Source organism: Akebia trifoliata, chromosome 8 (genome assembly GCF_017979445.1).
Source record: "Akebia trifoliata isolate Shusen 1 chromosome 8, ASM1797944v1, whole genome shotgun sequence".
Classification (NCBI taxonomy): Eukaryota; Viridiplantae; Streptophyta; class Magnoliopsida; order Ranunculales; family Lardizabalaceae; genus Akebia; species Akebia trifoliata.
The window spans coordinates 44,003,653-44,025,599 of NC_141382.1; the positions used below are offsets into that span (position 1 = coordinate 44,003,653).

Here is a 21,947-nt window from a genome sequence, read left to right on the forward strand (position 1 = left end):
TCTTTTATCTCATGGTTTCTCCCATGGTTATCTTATGCCTTTTTTTATTTTTATTTTTTTCTATTTAAAAGGAAACACTAAATCTTTTTTGCTTATTGACATCATCCTTTCTTGCAAAATCTTTATCCACTTGCAGACATTGATGGCAACAATTTGATATTGTCCGCAAAATACTCTCTTATAAACTCTGCCGAGAAGCTTCCTGTGGATGTTGCCCAGATTCATCCTCGTTTAGTAGTTCATGTGAGAAGCTGTATATTCATTCTTTTTATCATAAGATTGTAAAATTTTGTTATCATAATCGTTATGCCTTTTTTTTTTTTTCCATAGGTATTAAACCTAGGCATTGTATCCTTTTTTGCATACAAGTACTTAATACAGTTATTTATCTGTGCTAAACCAGGGGTACATCTGCAATATAATTGAAGCTGGCTGCTTTGTCCGTTTTCTTGGGCATCTGACTGGATTCTCTCCTAAACATAAAGTAAAATGTCTAGGTTTTACTAGTAGTGGTCTTACATATGTTTCTTCTATGCATTATATATGTTTTAAGCGAAATCAAAATTTCTTGTTTGAAGGCTACCGATGAACAAAGAGCTGATATTTCTGAAGCTTTTTACATTGGACAATCAGTTCGTAGTCATGTCTTCAATGTCAGTGAACCATGCTAAATTGAACTTTCTGCAAATGCTTTAGCATCTTCTGCCATTTTTCTATCATCTAATTTGGTTTCTCTTATTTCCAGGTTGATAATGAAACTGGTAGAATAACACTCACCTTGAAGCAGTCATCTTGCTTTTCATCAGACACATCCTTCATTCAAGGATATTTTCATTTAGAGGAGAAGGTCATGCTAGCAATATTATTTCCGATTCTTTCATCGATGTTCCAATGTTTATATTCCTACATATTTGCTTGAGTAATTTGTTAGTTATTTAGCTAAAACTCATCTGATGAATTTCATTTGAAGTAGAGAATTTATCCATTGCTTTCTATGGAAGTTCATATGAACTTCAAGTTGGGTTCATGTCTTTGGTTGATCTATACCTGATTGTGGAACTAGGTTCTATTTTATTTTCAGCTGTCAAATCTTTTTCTAGTCCTATACAAAATCCCTTCTTTGAGTACTGTTGTTAATATTGTTAAAATAATAATTCTAATATGAATGCTAATATTAATAGTAGTAGTATTGTTATTATTTGTTATTGTAAATTTGTAATTATTATCGTAGTTGTTGATTACCTCATTTGGAAGCTTAATTATATTTGAGGCTTTTGATTTGTTCTCTGGTGGGATGCTTTTTTTTATTAGGTTGTTTATTTAGTTACTTATTCTACTACTGCTTTATTTGGAAGCTTAATTGTATTTGAGGCTTTTGCTTGGTTCTTTAGTTGTTTATTTAGTTACTTTTGTTTGCAACTGTTTTGTTGCAATAATTTTTTCCTACCTCATTTTAGGTTTTTTATGCATTGAATATTTAAGAAGGTGACCATGTCTCAAGTACCTTTCATCTGTACCTATTACTTCACTAGTCTATCTCCCACTCTGAGCCGTCCTTCATTTGTTGTTTTTATTTTGCCTCGTGATATTTTGTAGTTCTCCGAAGCTGAATTGCCTGACAAGGTCATGTGGGGAGATATGTCCTGGTTCACGTGTGGCTCACCTGATTTGGAACCTCGAGCTCTCTGCCATAATGCTCTATCAAAATCATCCTATTCGTTATCCTCTCTTGTGCTTCTGAAATCTCTGCTAATGTTTTGTTGCATGCTTCCCTTTGGAAAGTGGCCTCTTTGCTAATTTTGAATTCTGTGGAGGAGATTGTTGATTTAAGAAGGCTGCTAGATAATCTTGTCAGTAATGGTTGACGCGGGATAAGATATGATGCAATGCATGAAAAGCACAATTTAGGACATGTTTCCCTTCCTAATGGATGATTCTTTCTTAGTATGGAATCTTTGAGGCATATTGTTTTTCTAGATATGCTTTAGATGATAGTACTAATTGTGACTAGTTTTCTTTCTTGATGGTTATTAAGTAGTATGGTTCTTGATTGGTTGCCTTTTTATCTAAATTAAATGAAGACTTCTGTTCATGAAGAATTTTGTGCAAGCAATATATAAAGTAATCTATAAATTTTGGAACTCAATTCTGACCCAATTATTTCCCCAGTTGAAATTTAGAACTCAAGTATATATTCCTTTCATGAAGGTGCGAACTTAGCTAAGTGTGGAGTTTGATCCCACGACCCGAGTTCAAAATACATTGACCCCACCTTCATGCTGACCAATAACCCTTATTTGCCTAGTAAATAAAGTATATTCCTTTCATTAACAAACCTCCTTTATGATTCGATTCCCTCGCTGTTTATTGGAAACTGTTAAATAGTCTTGATTGTGCATCATTGAGTTACTCAGTTGCATTTTATTACGGAATTTAAAATTTCCTTTTGCCTTGCCCATCTATCATTTCCTTCAGTTTGTAGTACTGGCATTTCATATTTTCTTACTTTATGGTACAGATTGCTAAGCTGCAAATGTCGGAGTCACAAAACTCTGATTTTAAATGGGTGGAAAAGTTTAATATTGGGAGTGTCATCGAGGGACAGATTCATGAGAAGAAAGAGTTTGGGGTTGTTCTTAGCTTTAAGGAGCATAACGATGTTTTTGGTTTTATTTCACATTATCAGTGTAAGGCCTTTTGTGTTTTGTGGTATCATTTTAGTATTTCATTAAAAAATTCAGTCCTGGTATCATGTTTCTCGTGTTCCTTTTTTGATGAGGATGATATGATATATTTATTGCAGTAGGTGGAACCAATGTGGAAACAGGCTCTGTTGTTCAGGCTATGGTTCTTGACATTGCTAAGACAGAACGCCTTGTGGATTTATCGCTCAAGCCAGAGTTGGTTACTGGGGTGAACTTAGATGGTTCTAACCCTATTTTGAAGAAGGTTGTCATCAATTCATTTTTATTAACACCTTTGATAAATTTTTCTTGTAATCATTTTAATAAACCATTCCGTCTTCTCTCATATTATTTCTTCTAGTAAAATGTTTCTGATAATCACCTTACCTTTAATACATCCTTTAATTTTTGCTCTTCACCCATTTCTGTCTTTCACCCCCCTTTACTTTGTTTAGAGGGAGAAAACATAATTAACTGCACCTTGGGACAGATAAGTTCCATTCATGAGTTTGGTATATCATAATGTTGCTTACACGCAATGTTATTATCTTATCTGGGTGTTGATGGATGCTTTATATATATATATATATATTTGGATTCTCTTTGGGCCTAACTAATATATATATTTGTTCATTTTCAGAAACGCAAGAGAGACACATCAATGAACTTGGAGGTGCATCGGAGTGTAACAGCAATTGTGGAGATTGTCAAAGAGAACTACTTGGTAAGTATTCATTCTATCAGCTGCAGTTTTCTTATCCAATACAGAGCTTAATAGACTGAATCAAATCACTCTTCATAAACATTATATGTTTCAGAATTGACATTATCTACCTAATCAGGTTCTTTCAATACCAGAGTTTAATCATACTATAGGATATGCATCAATAGCAGACTATAACACACAGAAGTTACCTCACAAACTCTTCACGAACGGGCAAAGGTAGACTTCTTAGATTCTCTTTGAATTTTCTCTGTGCTTGATTTCCTTTTAGTCTGGTTAGAAAATGTATTCAGATGTTTATATTATAATTCCCTATGGGAGATTTTGTGCCTGGCATCTTGGTTGCATGCATTTGTATGTTTTCTTTTCATGTATTATATAACAAGTCCGCATGCATCTTTTGTTCTATTTGATTGCTTTCTGGAATTATTGCTTTAACTTGGGTTCAGCATTTGAATTTTTTTTTACTTGGTGAAGTGTTGTTGCTACTGTTGAGGCTCTTCCAAGCCCTTCAACATCTGGAAGACTTCTGCTACTTCTTAAATCTCTAAGCGAGGTTGCAGAAACATCTAGTTCAAAAAGAGCCAAGAAAAAGTCTAACTATAATGTGGGATCACTTGTTGAGGCAGAGGTAAAGTAGTTTTCTGTTTTCATATTTGGCAGCTAAAAAGTGTTTTAAGGTTTTAAACAAAATGGATGTTTACGAGTTGACATTTTGTCCAGATTACTGACATAAAGCCTCTCGAACTGCATTTGAAATTCGGTATTGGTTTTCGTGGGAGGGTTCATATAACAGAGGTGAACATTTTTTTATCATCTCATGGTTCTTTATTGATGAATATACTCATTTTTTCCTACTGGACCGTGATTTTACGTATACTATTCTATGAGTAGGCAAATGATGATCAAATTGTGGAGGATCCATTCAATAAATTTAAAGTTGGGCAACTGCTCACTGCAAGGATTGTTGAAAAGCCTAATGAATCCAAAAAGAGCAGAAAAAACTACCTGTGGGAACTCTCTGTCAGATCGACAATGCTTTCAGGTAATGTAATATTTAAAAGCTCATCTTTTTTATTTTTATTTTAAATCTTCACTTTTTACCATTTTAGTTACCTCCTAAAGTTGTTAGATCTTATTACATCTTCATCTTGTAGAAAAATGATTTGCCCTTTCATCTTTCTGTTCTCATGTTCATGTAATGGGGTTAGGAAGACCTGGATCTATATCTTACCAATCATAAAATTTCAAAATCGGTTAACAATTTCTCCCATTTGCATCATTATCAAAGCCTTATCCCAAGGATTTGGGGTTGGCTAAACAAATCCTGTTAGTTTATTCCCTTTTGTCCAGAGTCACATCTTCTGTTATAGGATGGTAATATCTTCTTTCACTATCTCAATCAACGTTTTTCTTTAGTCTTTTTCTCTCTCTCTTTTAGAACCTTCAAATTGAATATGTCTTCTAATTATGGCTGTAATCAGCCCTCATTGAACATGCCCAGACCATCTCTATTGCATTCTCCCTAATAAAAAGCTCAACAAGTATAATTGGAGTGCTAAAGGAGGCCAAAAAATCAGTTGCTTTATTGGTTTCTCTATAAACATGGAATATGAGGAAGTCATCAATATCATTCTTTAGGTGAATGGCACTGACAATTCTTCTTGCTGACTGATGGATCAGTCTGACCTGTTACATTAATCACAACCAGCTTCGAGTCTGAAGTTATAATGAGCTTTTTGATATTGGAGTTGATTGCTAAGTCCATTTAAGGTCGTAACATTTTTCAAATATGAGAACACTTCCTTTAATAAAAAAAGAAGCTTAATGTAAGGAAGGAATCTTCTTAGTGGTCAAAATAATACAACAAGCTTTCTGATAGGAACTCAACATCCAGAACACACTCCCAAAACTCACATTAGCCACAAGTAAAAAATACCCCTGTATGTCTTAGTAGGATTCTCAAACATTGGATAATCCCTCTTGAATACAAAATTCTTAAAAAGACTTTTAAAAAAAAAAATTCTAGATGTTACGACCTTAAATTCTAAGACGCATCCCACGATTAAGTGTTGGAATTTGAAGGTGTGAGATACTTCCCACACGATGAAAAACACATATAATACAACGGTTTCTGATAATAATTCAGTATACTGCAGTGGAAGCATAACGAAATATGATACATAAACAAATCAAGGGCTCTATCTCACAACTTCCTCTATTTATATACATAATAGAAAGAAATATTGACATATACTGCCATATATATATGCGTGTGTGTATATATATACTAACCTTCTCTCTCTACATAAATCGATGTACTTACCTACTAATGTTTACAACACACAAACTTACTGTTTGATAACTAGATACTGCAACAATCTTCAAGCTTATCATTGATCACAAGAATATCCTAAAACTTAGATGATTGGTAGGGTGGGTAATGGGAGTTACCTAACAGAAATCTCACAATTCTATAAAGAAAATCACAGAAAGCTGATCATCAAAGCATTTCTAATCCAGAACACAAATCAAGTCAACGGTCAAGGGTTCCGATGGAAAATTTTCACTTATTTGGGCTAGATTTATCGTTTTATTGTTTGTGATTATTTTAGATTTGTTATTTGTTTACTTTTCTGTTTTAGGGATTTAATTTTATGTTTTTTGGACTTAATTTAATATTTTATTAGCCCATGGTCTCAGTATAATATTTTGGGGCAGTTTAATAATTTTACTTTGTCTTTTATTTATATTTATTAGGGTTAGAAAATTAGGAGAGAGAAATTTACGAAAATTAGGTTGTTTATCTGGTGTTTTAGTTTGATTAGGATTCTTAGATTTATTTATTTTTATATAGATTGTATTATGGTTTTTTTAATAATGAATAATGAAGATTTTGATGAATAAAGAATGATTTTTTTTCATGGAGTGAAGTGAGTTCTTCACCATTCTTGGTGTGATTCCCAGGTTTTATCTTTCTATCTATTTTTTTTTTCTTCTAATCTTTATTTTTCTTTTCTATTCTTTTGTTTTTCTTGATTTTTTTTTTTTTTAATTTATTGTTCTTGATTCTTAATTTTTGAAACCCCATTCTTAATTCTTGATCTTTGAAATCCCTTTCTTGATGCTTGATTCTTGAAACTTACAAATCCCCACCCTTAATTCTTTCCCCATTTTCTTTAACCCTTATTTCATTAATCTCTTGTTCAAATCTTTAACCATCAACCCTTTCCTTATCTTACAAACTTTTAACCCTTTTCTCTATCTTACAATAATTGAAATAAAAATTTCATTTTACCTTTTGGGTTTACCCTATCCAAACCCAAATCACAAACTTAATCTCAAATCCTTAATACTTACCCAGAATCCTAAACCAAATTCCTAATACCCCATAATTTCTTTTCTCCGCTCACCGTCCTGCATCAATTTCTCTCATCAGACTTACACGACATAAGCAGAAACATAACACACTTCTCCTAGATACTCACACTGCATACTCACTCAACTAAGAATCACGTTCTTAGTTCCATGAAACTAGCGATTAAACCTCCAATGTGACTTTAGAACAAACCAACCAAAAAATGTCTTTGAAATTTTTTTTCATCATTCCAAAACTTGAAATTTCTTTTATTTAAATAATAAAACCATATTTGAAATCACTGTAAACATTTCGAACATCAAATATCTAGTTTTTATAAAACAGCTCTATTGTAGGGTTAGTTGAAATCGTAGAAAACCTGTTTTAATTTTCAATATTTTTATCTGAAATTATTTCAAAAATCCCTTTTTCATATGCATGAATTCAATTAAAATACATAATTCAACATATTTTGAAATAATTTTCTTTTATTTGAAAACTGAAACAATATTTTTTTTTTTGATAAGTAAAAACTAAAATTAAAACAATCTAACTAGAAATCTATTACTAAAACTCAGAAATCATAATTTTCCTACCTATTTGGACTTCATTCTTAGCTTTTGAATTGAAGATGGTTGAATTGTAATGAAGGTTGGACTTCAAAACTTGGTTCAATACTTAACTTTCTAGGTTCAAGTCGAAGCACTCAATGATCTGAATCTTTTCTCTAACTGGTCTGGTTCTTCATTCACTTTATAACAAGATCAAAACCTAAGTTAAAGGTCAAGGGAGAAATAAGCTTTAGATTCAGCTTCTCTGGGATGATGGATTTAAAAGAAAATGTTAATGAATTGGTTCTTTATATTTTTCTTTTAGAATTTCATTTAGACCTACAAAACGGGTTCACCATAAACTATGTTTCTCAGATGTTCTAAACCTAATGCAAGTCCTTTCATTTGAAAAACTCTCCTATCAGAATTTTCTATTTGATCAGACATTATATTTGAGTTTTATTCCTTAATTTTCGAACTATTTTTTCTCGAACTTTGTAATTTTTTTTAAAACCTATTAACAAGTTTTCCTTGATCCCCAGAATTTTGATATCATGTAGATACTTCTCCTTCCCCTTGAATATTAGAGCTGCTCTTTCCAAATACCTACATGCGGCAAATGGAAGCTTTCTCCACAAAACCCTACCTCTATTATTAAAAGCATGAAAAGTCCAACTACAGAAATAGACCAATCACCTACAAAATCTAGGGTCCAACATATTCGAAATGGAAAAGAAAGTGGACCATATCAACATGGCAACATCTTCTCCATTTTCCTGACACTTGCAACAAAACTTAATGATAATAATTCTACCGTCAATGAGAGGGTCAATAGTGAGGAATTTATTCATGGAAGAACACCAGACAAAGTATGATAGTTTTTGAGGGAATTTTAAACTCAGTCCCAGATCGTTGGGGCCAAGGAAAAATCTAGAAATACCAACAGAAAGCCTAGAATACATGGATTTGATAAAAAACACACCGTTGTAATTCCTTTACTAAACTCTCTTGTCACCATTTTCCTTGGAGATAGGATCAAATGCTATGGTACTAATTGACATATAGATAGATTCCATTTCCAATCACTTAGGTTTCTTCTAAGACCCTGATTCAGAGAAATTTCTTCCCCAAATCCTGACACAGATTTAGATTGGCTGCTCCATTTTTTTTACATGAAATAAAGGTTTATTTTGTCACTGCAACTTATTGCAAATGTTCACTTCTCTATTCAATTGCTTTATTTCTGTAATGCCTGTTCTTTCAATGTCCTATATTTGCATTCTATCACCTGATTGCCTTTTCCCCCTTCATGATGAAGTTGTTTGCATCTTTTGATATGTTATCCTCCTAGAACATATTTTATTCTTTAGTTCTGATTTATTACAATGCTTATCCAGGATCCAAAGAAGATGTGGATAGGCTTATGACTGAAGATTCAAATTTTGCAACTGGACAAAGCGTCACTGGATATGTTGTTAAGGTGGATAATGATTGGGTCTGGTTAACAGTTTCTCGGCATGTAAAGGCCAAGTTATTTCTTCTTGATAGTTCATGCGAACCCAATGAACTTAACGAGTTCCAGAAGCGATTTTTAGTGGGGAAAGCTGTTACTGGTCAAATTCTAAAATATGACAAAGCAAAAACGCTGTTACGGTTGATTTTATGCCCATTGTCTTTGCTCACTAAAAGGACACCTGACAATGATAAGTTAAAGATAGATGATTCAGGCAGTAAAAGTACAATTTCAATTGACAATGTCAGTGAGCACATACGTGAAGGTGATGTTCTTGGTGGCAGAATTACAAAAATATTTCCAGGTATCAGTGGGTTGCTTGTGCAAATCGGACCTCATCTGTACGGGAAGGTTCATTTTACTGAACTTACAGATAAGTTTGTACCTAATCCACTGGCTGAATATCAGGAAGGGCAGTTTGTCAAATGTAAGGTCCTTGAAATTAGTCGTTCTGTCAAGGGTAATGTGCTTTTTGATTTGTCATTCCGTGGTTTTGTGGGAGTTGGTCAGACTACAAACTCTTTAGGAGTTGATACAGACCTGTAAGTGGTCCACCTTTACCAATTTATATTTTAACATTCAATTATTATTACCATTTTTTTTTCTTGTTTGAAAGGTGTTTATATTAGGGATTCATATTATCCAGTCATTATTCTATCTGAAAATATCAATCTAACTTGATATCACAAATACTGGGGTTTCCAGATATCATCTATTGAATACTTCTTATCATTGGACTTTGTGCATCATTCTGTTCTCGCACAGCATGTTGGTGGTGCTCATTTCATCACTCCAAATTAAATTTTGTTGCACAACATTATACCAAATTTTTTGTTAATATAATCATTTTAATGGTCAGCATGGTAACTGTAAAGAAATAGTTAGTGGTTATCGTCTCTCCTGAAATATCCTTTTTTTTGTTAATTGTTTTGGTTAGTGTTACTTTATATGAAAGCTCAATATTTCCAACTGTTAGGAGCAGAACATAATTTCTGTGATTTCTGCATAGCATTTTATCCAAATCTTGCGAAATGCATTAACTTCTCCTTCCACCCTCATATATTCATTCAGTGAGGCATGTGTCTTTCTTTGTATGAGCATGTCTTTCAGTTATGGAACAGTCCGAACTAACTGCCTTTTGACGTCAATAAGTCCATTTATACGTGGTCTTGGCTACTGTTCGAGCAGTTTGTTGGGTGTGTTTGGAATCTTGATATGTTCCTGCAAATGCTTGGGAATCCAACTTACAGTATTACTAGCCAAAATTGATTTGTCAAGTTGGCTTGTCTGCGTGAATAAATAATTCAGCAGTTTCAATGAAGGAAAGAAATCTGCTTTTCATATGGAGTATCATACTGATAAGTTACGGTAATGAGATGGTACTCCCTTTGTGATTTTTATTTTCTAACTAAAATATTATAGGTGTTTGTATGCGGAACTCGTATAGGATTTACTTAGATCCTTGGTGGCTAGATGATAGGACAAATAAAGACAAGGTAAGGCACATGCTTAATTTCTTTGCCTTGCAACTTGTGAGTCATGAGGTTATTGCACACCACTAACCCTGTTATTAGGTTTTCTATAATGAACTGATGAATTAATTCAAATGAACTCGTGGCAGGAAGCATTTATTCTTAAAAGTTCTAAGCTCATTATTGCAATGCCAAGTATTTAGCATATGCCTTTCCTTGTTAGTTGTGTCGAAGTTTTGAAATCACAAGCGCAACTAAGACGCATATGTCTTAGGAGAAAAACTAAGACGATCTCAAGTGCAGCATTTCAAGGCATTCCAACATCCCGAAACATTCAATGTTTTAGTTATTTCACTCTGGTCTGTTCCACTAAAACAATTTGGAACTTGAATGCATTCATGATATGTATTTGTTAATCCTCACTTGATATATCGAGTTAAAATCTGCCATGTATTGTTTTGTTTTTTGTTTTTAATAGGAGATGCATGTTTTGTTTCCAGTGATCTTGCTAGGTGGATATTCATTACCACCTTTTGCCCTATGAAAATAGTATAATTTTCTCAAGTATTTTACTTGATGACTTGTAGGGGTTTTCTTGGCAAGCGAGTTGAAAAGATTGAGGATCTTCGTCCAAATATGATTGTACAGGTACGTAATAGCTCAATGTCCCCCACCCCCCGTTTTTTTTTTCTTTTCTATTTCTAGTTATTAAAGTGACATTGGTGAGTTTGCTTTTTTTGTGCCAAATATGTGATTATAAGCCATGGCGTTCACCATTCAGTTTGATGGTTTTTATGAGCTTTTCTAGTGACAGGATGGTGCATCCTTTTCATGATAATATCTGTAGAGGTGATTTTCTGATTACCTTTGACAACTCAACTTCGACGTTCCGTTGTATGTTCCCTTATGTTCTGATCCACCAATGGTGACACCGGTGTGGTGCTTGCCAAAACTCTCCGACGCTCAAATTAGTTCTTAGGAAAAGGAAATAAGCTCTCAAACTCTCACAAAAATGGTTGACCTCTTTCCCTTGGGTCTCTTCTATTTATTATGTTCCCCAGAGATCTTCCCGGAATAGAAGACTATTCATGATCCCTGATCTTCATGGATCTACTCTCCTCTTTAAACAGAGTAGGGTGGGTACTCTACCCTGCCCTTCGTCTGTGCTGGATAGACTTAGGTACCACTCTGAGTAGAGTAGGAATAACCTGCCCAGTATAATTACTCTACCCATATCTGGACACATTTAGGGTTCTGATGCGCTTATAGTTTTTAGCCTTTACAATTACCCCCTCTCGAGATGGCGCTTATCTTAGCCGTCGTCTCAAGAAACGGTACCTCTTCGAAACGAACCTCATTTAATGGCACTCACGCTCAAAAGATCTCATTATTGCGTTGCTTCGTTTCAAATTCAATCCAAATGATGAATCGTCGTTTTGAATTTCAAACGATGTGATCTCTTGAATTCCAACTAATCCTATGCCGCCACACGTCCCACTAAGTCGCCCTCTGCTTTCAATGGCCGTTGGTTATAAATTGATGGACTAAGGGATCTGGCTATCTTTTTTTATCTGTCTTCTTTCTTGCGGCATTAGAACTCTGAAGCAAAAGGCCTTAACTCTTTGCAACTCAATCTTTCTTCCTTGAGGTAAAGGCTAACACTGTTGCCACCCTTTGTAAGAACTATTCCATCCCTAAAAATGTCAAAATTAGGGCTTGTGTAGATTTTAGCAATCGTTGCGTTGGGGAGATCATGGTTTACGTAGGCCAGATTGTTGTTGGTTTGCGTTTTCCACAATTTCATTTCCTCAAGGAGTTTCTAATTCGGATCAACAAGGGTCTTGGCCAAATGTCTGGTAACTTTTATAGCCTTGTGGGAGTTGTGGAGAGAATGGGTGTCTCCCCTTGCTAATTTCTTTCTAAATACAACCTTAAGTCCATTTCTCGTTGGATTGGATGTTATTCCATGTCTTCTAAACTTGGGGGTAATGTTTTGGTAACCCTCTCTAGTTCTGACAAAGCATGGTATGTAGACCCCTTATTCATCTCTGGGGAGTGGGTGTTTGGGGCTGGTGTAGCATAGGAAGGGTTTCAGGTTCCTGAAACCTTCCAAGATAAAGTCTTCCACCTTTTCTTGAAGAATTGTGCTCGGATTTAGGCTATATCGACTTCTCTTTTGGTGTTATAGAGGTTTCTGCTCTTACTAATGCCGAGACCAGAAAGGTACACCGGGACGAGGGGAAAATCAAAAAGAACCGCAAGAAGAGGAAAACTGAGAAAGCAACTTGGTTTCAAGAGTCTGTTCTTTTTGCTCGTCTTGCTGAGTAGGACTCTGATTGCTCTGCCATGCCATCTGATGCCTTTTCAGATCCAGCCTTGTCTGCTGACTCTCCTACCCCCATTCAATCTCTTTCCCCAGCTCGTTCTCCTAGTCCCCAAGCGATGTCACCCCATCTTTTCCTCCACTTGCCTCGAGTGGGTACAATTTCTTTCCTTCTGTCAAATCCCAAAGCGAAGTCACCCCTTCTTCCCCACTCGCGTCAAGCGAGTACAATTTCTTCCCCTCCACCAAATTCCAATCCTCTTCCTCTTGTCACCATGAACATTAATCTATAAGATTTCGCCATTACCAACACTCCTCCAACTCAGCCCACCTTTGGGGTGTTTGTGCATAGCATGAAGAAGCGTCCTCGCTCCGTTGAGGTTTTACCCCCAGAACAGGACACTTCCTATACTCATCTTGAGGGCACTCCCGCAATTAGGGAGAAAACTATCCCAACTGAGCCTATCCTTTTTCTTGGCTCGGTTGAAGATAAAGTGGCAACTCAACCTACTGAGCAGGCTGGCGTTTTTGCTACCCAACCAAAGAAAAAAAATAAAAGGAGGGGCAACCCTGAAGGGTTTTTAGCTCTCCATGACGAGGCGACATGTCTCCCCATTAGACTTATCATTTGTGACTTCAAGACTCCATTGAAGCACTTGGACTATCGTTGGTCCGGCCGACATGGGGGCAACTTGAATGGGCTTTTCGTCCCCGCTTCCCTCTTGAGTCAGGGATGATAGCCAACGACGCAACTATCCTCTGAGATCCTCAGGCCATTGCCTCCCTGCTCTCCAGCGTGATCCTTCCCAAGGATATGTAGTCGATGGAGCAGGTTTGCCCTGAGGTGCTCCTTGCCAAGCCTAACCATGGACTTTACCAAGTATCTTCTCATCAAAGAAATTCTCTTTCAATTCCATTCTTCTTATAGTGGTTTTCACATCACTTTAGTTGTGCAGGCCCTTGTCCCTGGAGCTGCAACAATCCTCAAGTTGCAACAAGCTTTGATCAAGCAGGCCTCTGCTGCTCGATTATATGAGAAGGTGGGGGTGCTTCTCTTTACTACTTAGGCCGCTGAGTTTCAAGCTACCGAGCTTCAAGACGTCAACAAGCAACTTTTGGATCGCTTGGAAGTCTTAACGACTAAACACTCCCACCTAGAGGCCAAGTATATGGGGGGGGGGGGGGGGGGTAGAGCCTAAAAACCTTGAGTTGAAGGAGCGCATTCTCCGAAGGGATGCTGAGCTGAAGGATTGCCAAGAGGACCTCACAGCCCTTTTTGGTTGACATGCTGCTCTTCAAACGGAGCAGGAGGAGAAGGTTAGCCGTGCTGTTGAGCAGGCCCAGAGTGAGCAGATCACTGAGGACACCAAGCATATCATGAAACTCCTGTCCAAGCTGAGGGCGGAGTATACCTTGATCCGGGATGATGCTAAGACGACTGGCTACCAGGAAGGCTTCCGTGGTGCTAAGGAACAAAATGATGTGGTGTCATCTTCAGAGGTGGAGGAAGCAATACTTACACCTTTTAGTGACCCTATCCAAGCGGCTAAGTGGAATGCCTACACCTCTGGGATTCTCCTGCCTTTTGCTTCTATTGGACCAGTTGACCAACCTACTGGTGGTATTGAAGTGGTTGAGGTGGGCCATGAGTCCCCTTCTGCTGTTGATGGATCAACCTCGTCTGTTCTGGTGACCGATCCGCCCGTTCTGCCCTTTAGCCAAGTTCTTGTCTAGGCTGGTTCTTCTGCTTAACCAAATTCAACTCAGCTCCCTCATGATTCTACTCTGCCTTCCCCTTCTGTCCAGCAAAACGAAGAATAATTTTTTTTATTATTTCTATGTACTTTCTATGCTCATACTTGTGCCTTTTTTGTAATCTCTTTTCAGGAATGAAAATTTGATCTTTTCTTTTACACAACAATCTGCACAGTAGTCTATGTCCTTTCATCTCCGCCTAGTATTTGTTTTGCTCTTAGTAGGCAAAACCAATACTTAGAGAATCTTTCACTCCCCCCAGTGTCTGTTATGCTCACTGTGGACAAAGCAGACATTGGGATGATTATCTTTAGGTGAGCCCAAGAAAAACATAATTCTGTGCTTTGCTTCTCAAGGCTAAGCTAAGTCACGAAGAGCCTGACCTATAAGATGTTCTAATTTTGTGTTCTGCCATTTAGGATAGAGTTAGGTCACAAGGACCCTGACCCACAAGGGGGTTCAACTCTCTTCTAAGTACTAGATCTCCCACTTGGAATTTTCTTTCCCATACCCTTTTGCTGTAATACTTCTCTAATCTTTTGTGATAGGTTTTCGACCTTATTCCTGTATCTTTTCTTTTCTCATCCAGTAGCTCCATAACCAGTTGCCGGTTATTCTGCCCTGTCGAGATCAAGTGCGTCATGGTTGTGGGGAAGCCATCTTCTGTAGGGATGACTACTTCTATCCCGTATGCTATAAATGAAAAAAATTGGATCACTTATGGATTCGTTGAGAATGATTCTGATCTAGTTGATTGCCTATTAGAAGTAGAAGGCCACATTACCTCGTGTAGAGCAGAAGTCCATTTCCCTTTGGCTTCATTAAGTCTCTTTTTTAGTATGTCGATTAGAACCTTATTTGTTACCTTTGCTTGCCCGTTCCCTTGAGGGTACTACGAAGTGGTGAAGGTCTGTTTGATCCCATGCTCTAAGAACGCCTTGGTCTGTCTCCCTGAAAACTGTTTCCCATTGTCGGATACGATTGTGTGAGGTACCCCAAGTCTACATACGATATGCTCCCAGATGAACTTCTTTACTTCTTGTTGTCTAATCTGAGCTAAAGGAGTTGCTTTAGCTTGTGAAGTGATCTGTTGCCACTAGGAGGATGATCAAGTTTTTTGGAGCTCGTCCCACTAGGTCCATCCCTCATTGAGCAAATGGCCAAGGGCTTAGTATCAAATTCAACTGCACAACTAGTTGATGAATTAGCCGAGCATGTCTCTGACATTTATCACATTTTTTCACATATTTGAGGGCATCTTTCTGAATGTAAGGTCAAAAGTACCCTTGGGAAAGTACCTTGTGTGTGGGCTCTCCTTCTCGAGTGGTTCCTACAGTTTCCTTCGTGAATTTCTTTTAGAACCTGCTCTACTTCTTTAGAGCTCAAGCACTTAAGTAGTGGCCCCCAATATGATTTCCTGTAGAGCTGGTATCTGAGCATTGTGTACTTCATGGCTTTTACTTTGACTTGCATAGCTTCTTGTGCTACGTTCGACAACTACCCTGTCTTCAAGAAAACGACTAGCAGATCCATCCAACTTGGATCCCTTTTCGACATTACTAATGTAGTTTCGTCTCGCTCTTCGATAGCTGGCTTTTCTTGAAAATCGAGTGAAAGTTCTATCTTCTCAGTAGTTGTCAGCATCGAGGCTACATATGCCAGAGCGTCTGTATGCCTATTGTTTGTTCGAGGATTATGTATTACTTTGATCTGTTCTACTTTGCTCAGTTGATCTCTGACCTTATTTAAATATAGTTGCATTCTTTCGTCTCTTGCCTCGAATCTCCCATTCACATGATTGACGAAAAGCTGGGAATCACTATAGGCGGTGGCTTGCTACACCCCTAGTTCAATTAGCATTGCAATGCCGATCAACATTGCTTCATACTCGTCTTTGTTATTCGAGGCCTGATACCCTAGTCTCACCATTTTTTCAATCCTTGTATTTTCTAGGGTAATCAACACCGCTCCTACTTTCGGAATTTGATGATCCATCCACGAACAACTTCCAGCCAAGTTCTAGTTCCCCCAGTTCGAAATTGTCTCCTTTTGGCAACTCTTCCATTGTAACCTCTGCATCTTTCTCTACCGGAAAATCTACTATTACTTGGCCTTTTACTGAAATCCTTGGCATGTATTCAACTCCGAACTCTGCTAGCTGCACTACCCATTTGGCCATTCTACCAAATCCTTCTGCTTTGCCCAACACACTTTTTAGGGGGTACTTGATAATCACTTGAATCTTATGTGCTTGAAAAAATGGCCTCAGTCTCAGAGCTGAGTAAACCAAGGCCAAACCAAGCTTCTCCAGTTTAGAATATCTCGTTTCTGTGTTGGTCAGGTTCTTGCTCAGAAAGTACACAAGCTGTTCTTTTGATGCCTCTGTTCTTACCAATATTGAGCTGATTGCGCACTCCGATGCTGCTAAGTATAGGCCAAGCTCCTCCCATTCCTCTGATCTTGAGAGGATAAGAGGTTTTCCCAGATACTCCTTCAGGTGGCAAAAGACTTGCTTGCACTTTTTTGTTCATTCAAACTTGGTAGTTTTTCTGAGTAGTAGGTATCGTGGTCTGCACCTTGAAATGAATCTATTTAGCGCTGCTGCCCTTCTTGCAAATTTTTGTACCTATTTTTTGGTTTTTGGATATGGCATTTCTACTAGTACTCTAATTTGCTCAAGATTAGCTTCTATCCCCCTCTTCATCACTAAGAATCCTAGGAACTTTCCAGAAGTCACAACAAAAGCACACTTTTCTGGGTTGAGATGCATACCAATCTACCTTACTTGAGCAAACACTTCCTCCAGGTTTGCTAAGTGATCCTCTTTATCCTACTTTATCCTACTTTTCACCAGAAGATCATTGATGTAAACCTCCACTATTTTTTTGAGCAGTCCCTGAACAATTCTGTTACGAGCTTCTGGTAGGTTGCACTTGCATTTTTCAGTCTGAATGGCATAACTTGTAGTAGTACAAGCTCTATTCAGTGATAAACGTTGTTTTCTCCTGGTCTTCTTCACTAAGTTGGATCTGGTTGTAGCCTGAGTAGCCGTTCTTGAAGGACAGCCTCTTGTGCCATGCAGTGGCATCCACTAACTGATCGATGTGTGGCATTGGGAAGCTATCATTTGGTCAAGCCTTGTTTAGATTGTGAAGTCTACGCAGACCCTAACCTTCCCATTCTTTTTCAAAACTGCCACATTATTAGCTATCTAGTCAGGGAATTGTACCTCTTTGATGAATCCTGCCTTTATCAATTTATTGACCTCCTCGTTGACTGCCCCTTTGAGCTGTGTTGCTAGTCTTCTTCCTTCTCCTGTAATCCTTGTTTGGATCCGATCCCTATCTGCTTTCCATTTCCAAGATCTGTCATCTGGAAGTCCTCCAAGCTAGGGGGGCCACTTTCCTTAACCAATCCCCATTATAATTGCTATTGGGTGTCTCCGAGGTGAATCAAATCTTCCTCTCTTATCGTGCATGCCTGAGCATGTGCCTGGTCACCATGAATATCCCACATCCCTTGAGGGGGGTTGGGAATCTTAAGACTTGATAAAATGTCGAGGGTACCGCCCTCATTTCATGAGTCCACCACCTCCCAGGATGGCATTGTAAGGGGATAGGGCGTCCACCACTGTGAATCTCACCATTTATGTTATTGGTCCTGCTTGAACTAGCAGGACTCTCCCCCCAAGGATGTTTTGATGTTTCGTTGAATCCAACCAAAGGTGCCCTGGCAGGGTTGAGCACACTCTTGGCCAGATCCATCTTCTTGAAGACGGATGAGTACAAGATGTCCACCAAGTTCCCACTATCGACCAATATTCTCTTCAAGGTGAAAGTCCCAACCTGGAGAGATTACTAGTGCATCATAGTGTGGGTAGACCACTCCTTCCAAATCCTTTTCATAGAAGGCCACTGTCAACCCACCTTCAGATCCCTTTTTGTTAATCCACTCCGAGTAGAGTAGACATGCTCCATATGTTCTGCTCTGCATGCTTTCACCCTCCTTTCCAAGCTACTCTTCCTTTTTTTCTTCTTGTCTTGCCTTAGGACAATGTTGTCTAAATTTACGTACGCAAATATCCGTATCGAAACAAGTAATAAAGTGATGAGAAAGTATCGTTCCCACGGAGACTAAATATCAATCCATTGCTAATTACCAATTTATCTCTCTAATTTTATCCCAAAAAAATAAAAATAGGAATTAAAAATAAACAAGAAAATTAACACAGATAATAAATTTGAAGATTAAATTCAATGAGTGATGAAACCTAGGTTTATAATTCCCCCCAAACAATCCACTTGATTAAATTCTCCTTTCCTCTATGATAAATTAATCCACTATGATTCACCTAAGAGCACTAAATTGATAGTCATGAAAAAATACCCTTCTAAACTAACTCCCTATATGTCTATGAGAATTAAATCAAGAAGAATTCATTAAGAAAAAGCTCTCATAAGGGATGCACACGCAACGTGAGTATATGTCTATCTCAAATTAGCGTATGTTATTCTATCTAGGTCATGAACACAAAACAACTATGTCGATATTATTAAGGTTCATCAATTCAATTCAATCAATGGTCAGTTAATTAAATCGCATTAAACATCGGATAGAATAAACAATCACATGTAGAAATAATCATAAAAGAAAGACAGAAAATTAATCAAGCATCATTAATGAGTTCCATTATAATCCTAGAATAAAAATTAGTTCATCATTGAAAAGAAAACAAAATCACAAAAGTATTCAGCCATTCTTAGAGATTACAAAGAACAAGAGAAGAGATAAAGTTCAGGAAAATAAAACTCAAAAGTCGAATCTCCAGCTCTCGTCCTCCTTCTCAATCTTGTGCCTCAAAAAAAAAAAAAATCCAGAACTTCTCTCCCTCCAAGAAGGCTTAATTTTTCTTATTTATAGGTATGGAGTCATTAGGGTTTAAGAGTCCCAAAATCTATCTCTAGTTCGGCCTAAAAAATTAATGTGTAATGCTGGAAACGTAAGCAGGCCATGTCCTCAAAACATGTCATGCTGCGGCTTGTATTTTTATATTTCTGTTGTGTAATTCTTGAATTCCCGTTGCGACCATGTTTTCTATTAAGTTACGACTTGAAGAATTTTTAGCTTGTATGCTTTGCTTCCTTCTTCTGACAGTGAACCAATTTGGAGATATAATTTTCTCCTAAATGTTGACAAATATCCCAATGTTTCATACTGTTCCTAAATTACAAAATAAGCATAAAAGCCAAATAAAAACATAGAATCACATAAAAAGTACAAAACAAACTAAACTTAAATAAAAACAACTAAAAGACTCTAAAATTAATAAAATATTATATTTAAAAGTGGTTAATTCGTAGGTATAAAACCCACTCATCAGACAACGTGGATGACAGTTGCCCTTCCAGCTTGATCGCCTTCTCTCTCGTTGCTGCTCTTCCTTGTTCAGCCTCTCTGGCCTTCTTTCCGATTTCGCTTTTCCCGTGAAATCTCTAGGAGGCTTTGGTTAGCCAAACTTTGAAGGAAACCTCTAAGTGCTTGGCACCTGTTCGTCTTGTGAGCTCCAACATTGTGAAATTCGCAATAATTGTCATCGGCCACTCAAAATACGATTCATTTTAGATTAGTGGCAGGATCTCACTGGGAGGATCGAGAAGTACGTGCACTTCCTCCTGCACTCTACCTTTTTGCTCAGGTGCTCATGTGTCATCTTCTTCTGTTGTTGCTGCTTATCAATTTTTACTACTGTATGGACAACCTTGTTCTTGTTAGCTGCCCTCCTTGGATTGTCCTCCACTTTGATGTATTTTCTGCCTTCTCTACTAGCTTGGCCGACGTTGAAGGTCTCTTCTTTAACATGGATTTGTATAGATCAGATTCTGGAAGTAGGGTGTTTCGATACGCCACCATTGCTGTCTTCTCATCGCATCTCTTTATTGTCATAGCCTCCTCTCGAAACATCTTGGTAAAGTTTCAAAGGCTTTCTGTTGGGTTCATTCTCATACCGAGTAGAGTATCAATGTCTCTGATGTACTACTTGATTACTGCTGAGCAGAGCTCCTCGAAAGAAGCTATGGTCCCATGAGGAAGCTTGTTGAACCATGTTAAAGCGTTTCATTGCAAGCTTGCCGGAAAGAGCCTACACATCGAGGCTTCGTTCTCTTGCAAGGTTCAGAGTTGTCTAAAGTGATGCAAGTGTTCTACTGGATCTTTCATTCCAGTGAACGGTTTGAACCTGAGTATGACGAACTTCTTTGGTACTTTGGCAACTAGGATCTTTGTCATAAATGGAAACCCCTATATGCCCCTTATGGCAGGCACAACAGCCAAGCCGATCTCGTCGCTTTTGATGACCTCTTCTCTTCTGATCAAGTCCCTTACATTCTCTCTGGTTAATGGTGTTGGGACTCCAGTTTGAACTGCTGGAGCCCCTGTTTGAGCAGATGTCGCACCTACGTCGTCTGCATCATCTTGCTCAAGGGTAGGCCTTGAACCACTGCTGCCCAAGGGGACGTTATCATCTCCTTCTGTAGTTTGATGTTGATTTTCACAAGCAGTAGGCTTCTGTTGAGCTTCCAGCCGTTGGGTGAGCACCAAATTTTCTTTAGCTAGAGCATCCACCTTCAGCTGCATTTCCTCCCGCCACTACCTCAACTCCTCTACCTGAGCCTCCAACTGGTCTTCAACGTTAGGAGCGGTAGGAAGGGCTTGGCGTTGGTTGTTATCGGAATGAGCAGGTCTCACCATTATGTTTATCTTACTCTTTTCATGAAAATAAAAACGAAGACGAAGCTTTTTCTAGAACGTGTATTTCCCACAGACGATGCCAAAGATGTAAGGTAATTTTCTAATTACCTATGACAACTCAATTTCGACGCTCTGTTGTATGTTTCCTGCTCCTCCAATCCAATGGTGACACCGGTGTGGTACCTACCAAAACTTTTCGATGCTCAAATAAGTTCTTAGGAAAGGGAAATAAACTCAAACTCTCCCAAAAATGGCTGACCTCTTTCCCTTGGGCCTCCTCTATTTATTATGTTCCCCAGAGATCTTCCTAGGATAGAAGATTCTTTATGATCCCTGATCTTTAGGGATCTTCCCATGAGGATCCCTTATTCTTTGAAAGGGTTACCTAATCTTGAAGGAGTCTATGCAATCCGCGTTATCATCCTTCAAGATTTCTAGGATATCCTTCGAATAAGGGGATATGGAGGATTCAGAGTAAGCTACGTAACCCTACCCTATTCTACTCTTTAAACAGAACAGGGTGGGTACTCTACTCTACCCTACCCTTCGTCTGGGCTGGGCATACTTAGGTACCACTCTGAGCAGAGTAAGAATAACCTGCCTAACATAATTACTCTACCCATATCTGGACACGTGTAGGGTCCCGATGCGCCTACAATTTTTACCCTTTACAATATCGAAAGCCCTTTTTTTCTAATGTTTTTCTTTTCCCTATTTATCTTCATTCATGTGCAACCCAAACTGTTTTAGATTTTGATGCATTTATTTTCTGGGTTTGCTGATCCATAATCTACTGATTTTTTTTTTTTGTGTGGGGGAT

The 21,947-nt window shown here is 37.8% G+C and overlaps 1 protein-coding gene across 1 annotated transcript in view; it reads left to right on the forward strand.

Annotated features, from left to right (window-relative positions):
- Nucleotides 1-21,947, forward strand: part of LOC147397027 (RIBOSOMAL RNA PROCESSING 5) — a 50,141-nt gene that overhangs the window by 19,884 nt on the left and 8,310 nt on the right. Inside the window, 13 exon segments of the mRNA XM_086452417.1 lie at nt 137-243; nt 404-484; nt 579-653; nt 746-847; nt 2,519-2,687; nt 2,804-2,949; nt 3,325-3,408; nt 3,527-3,627; nt 3,886-4,039; nt 4,132-4,206; nt 4,303-4,453; nt 8,715-9,372; nt 10,890-10,950. Coding sequence (XP_086308543.1) covers nt 137-243; nt 404-484; nt 579-653; nt 746-847; nt 2,519-2,687; nt 2,804-2,949; nt 3,325-3,408; nt 3,527-3,627; nt 3,886-4,039; nt 4,132-4,206; nt 4,303-4,453; nt 8,715-9,372; nt 10,890-10,950 — 1,964 coding nt within the window.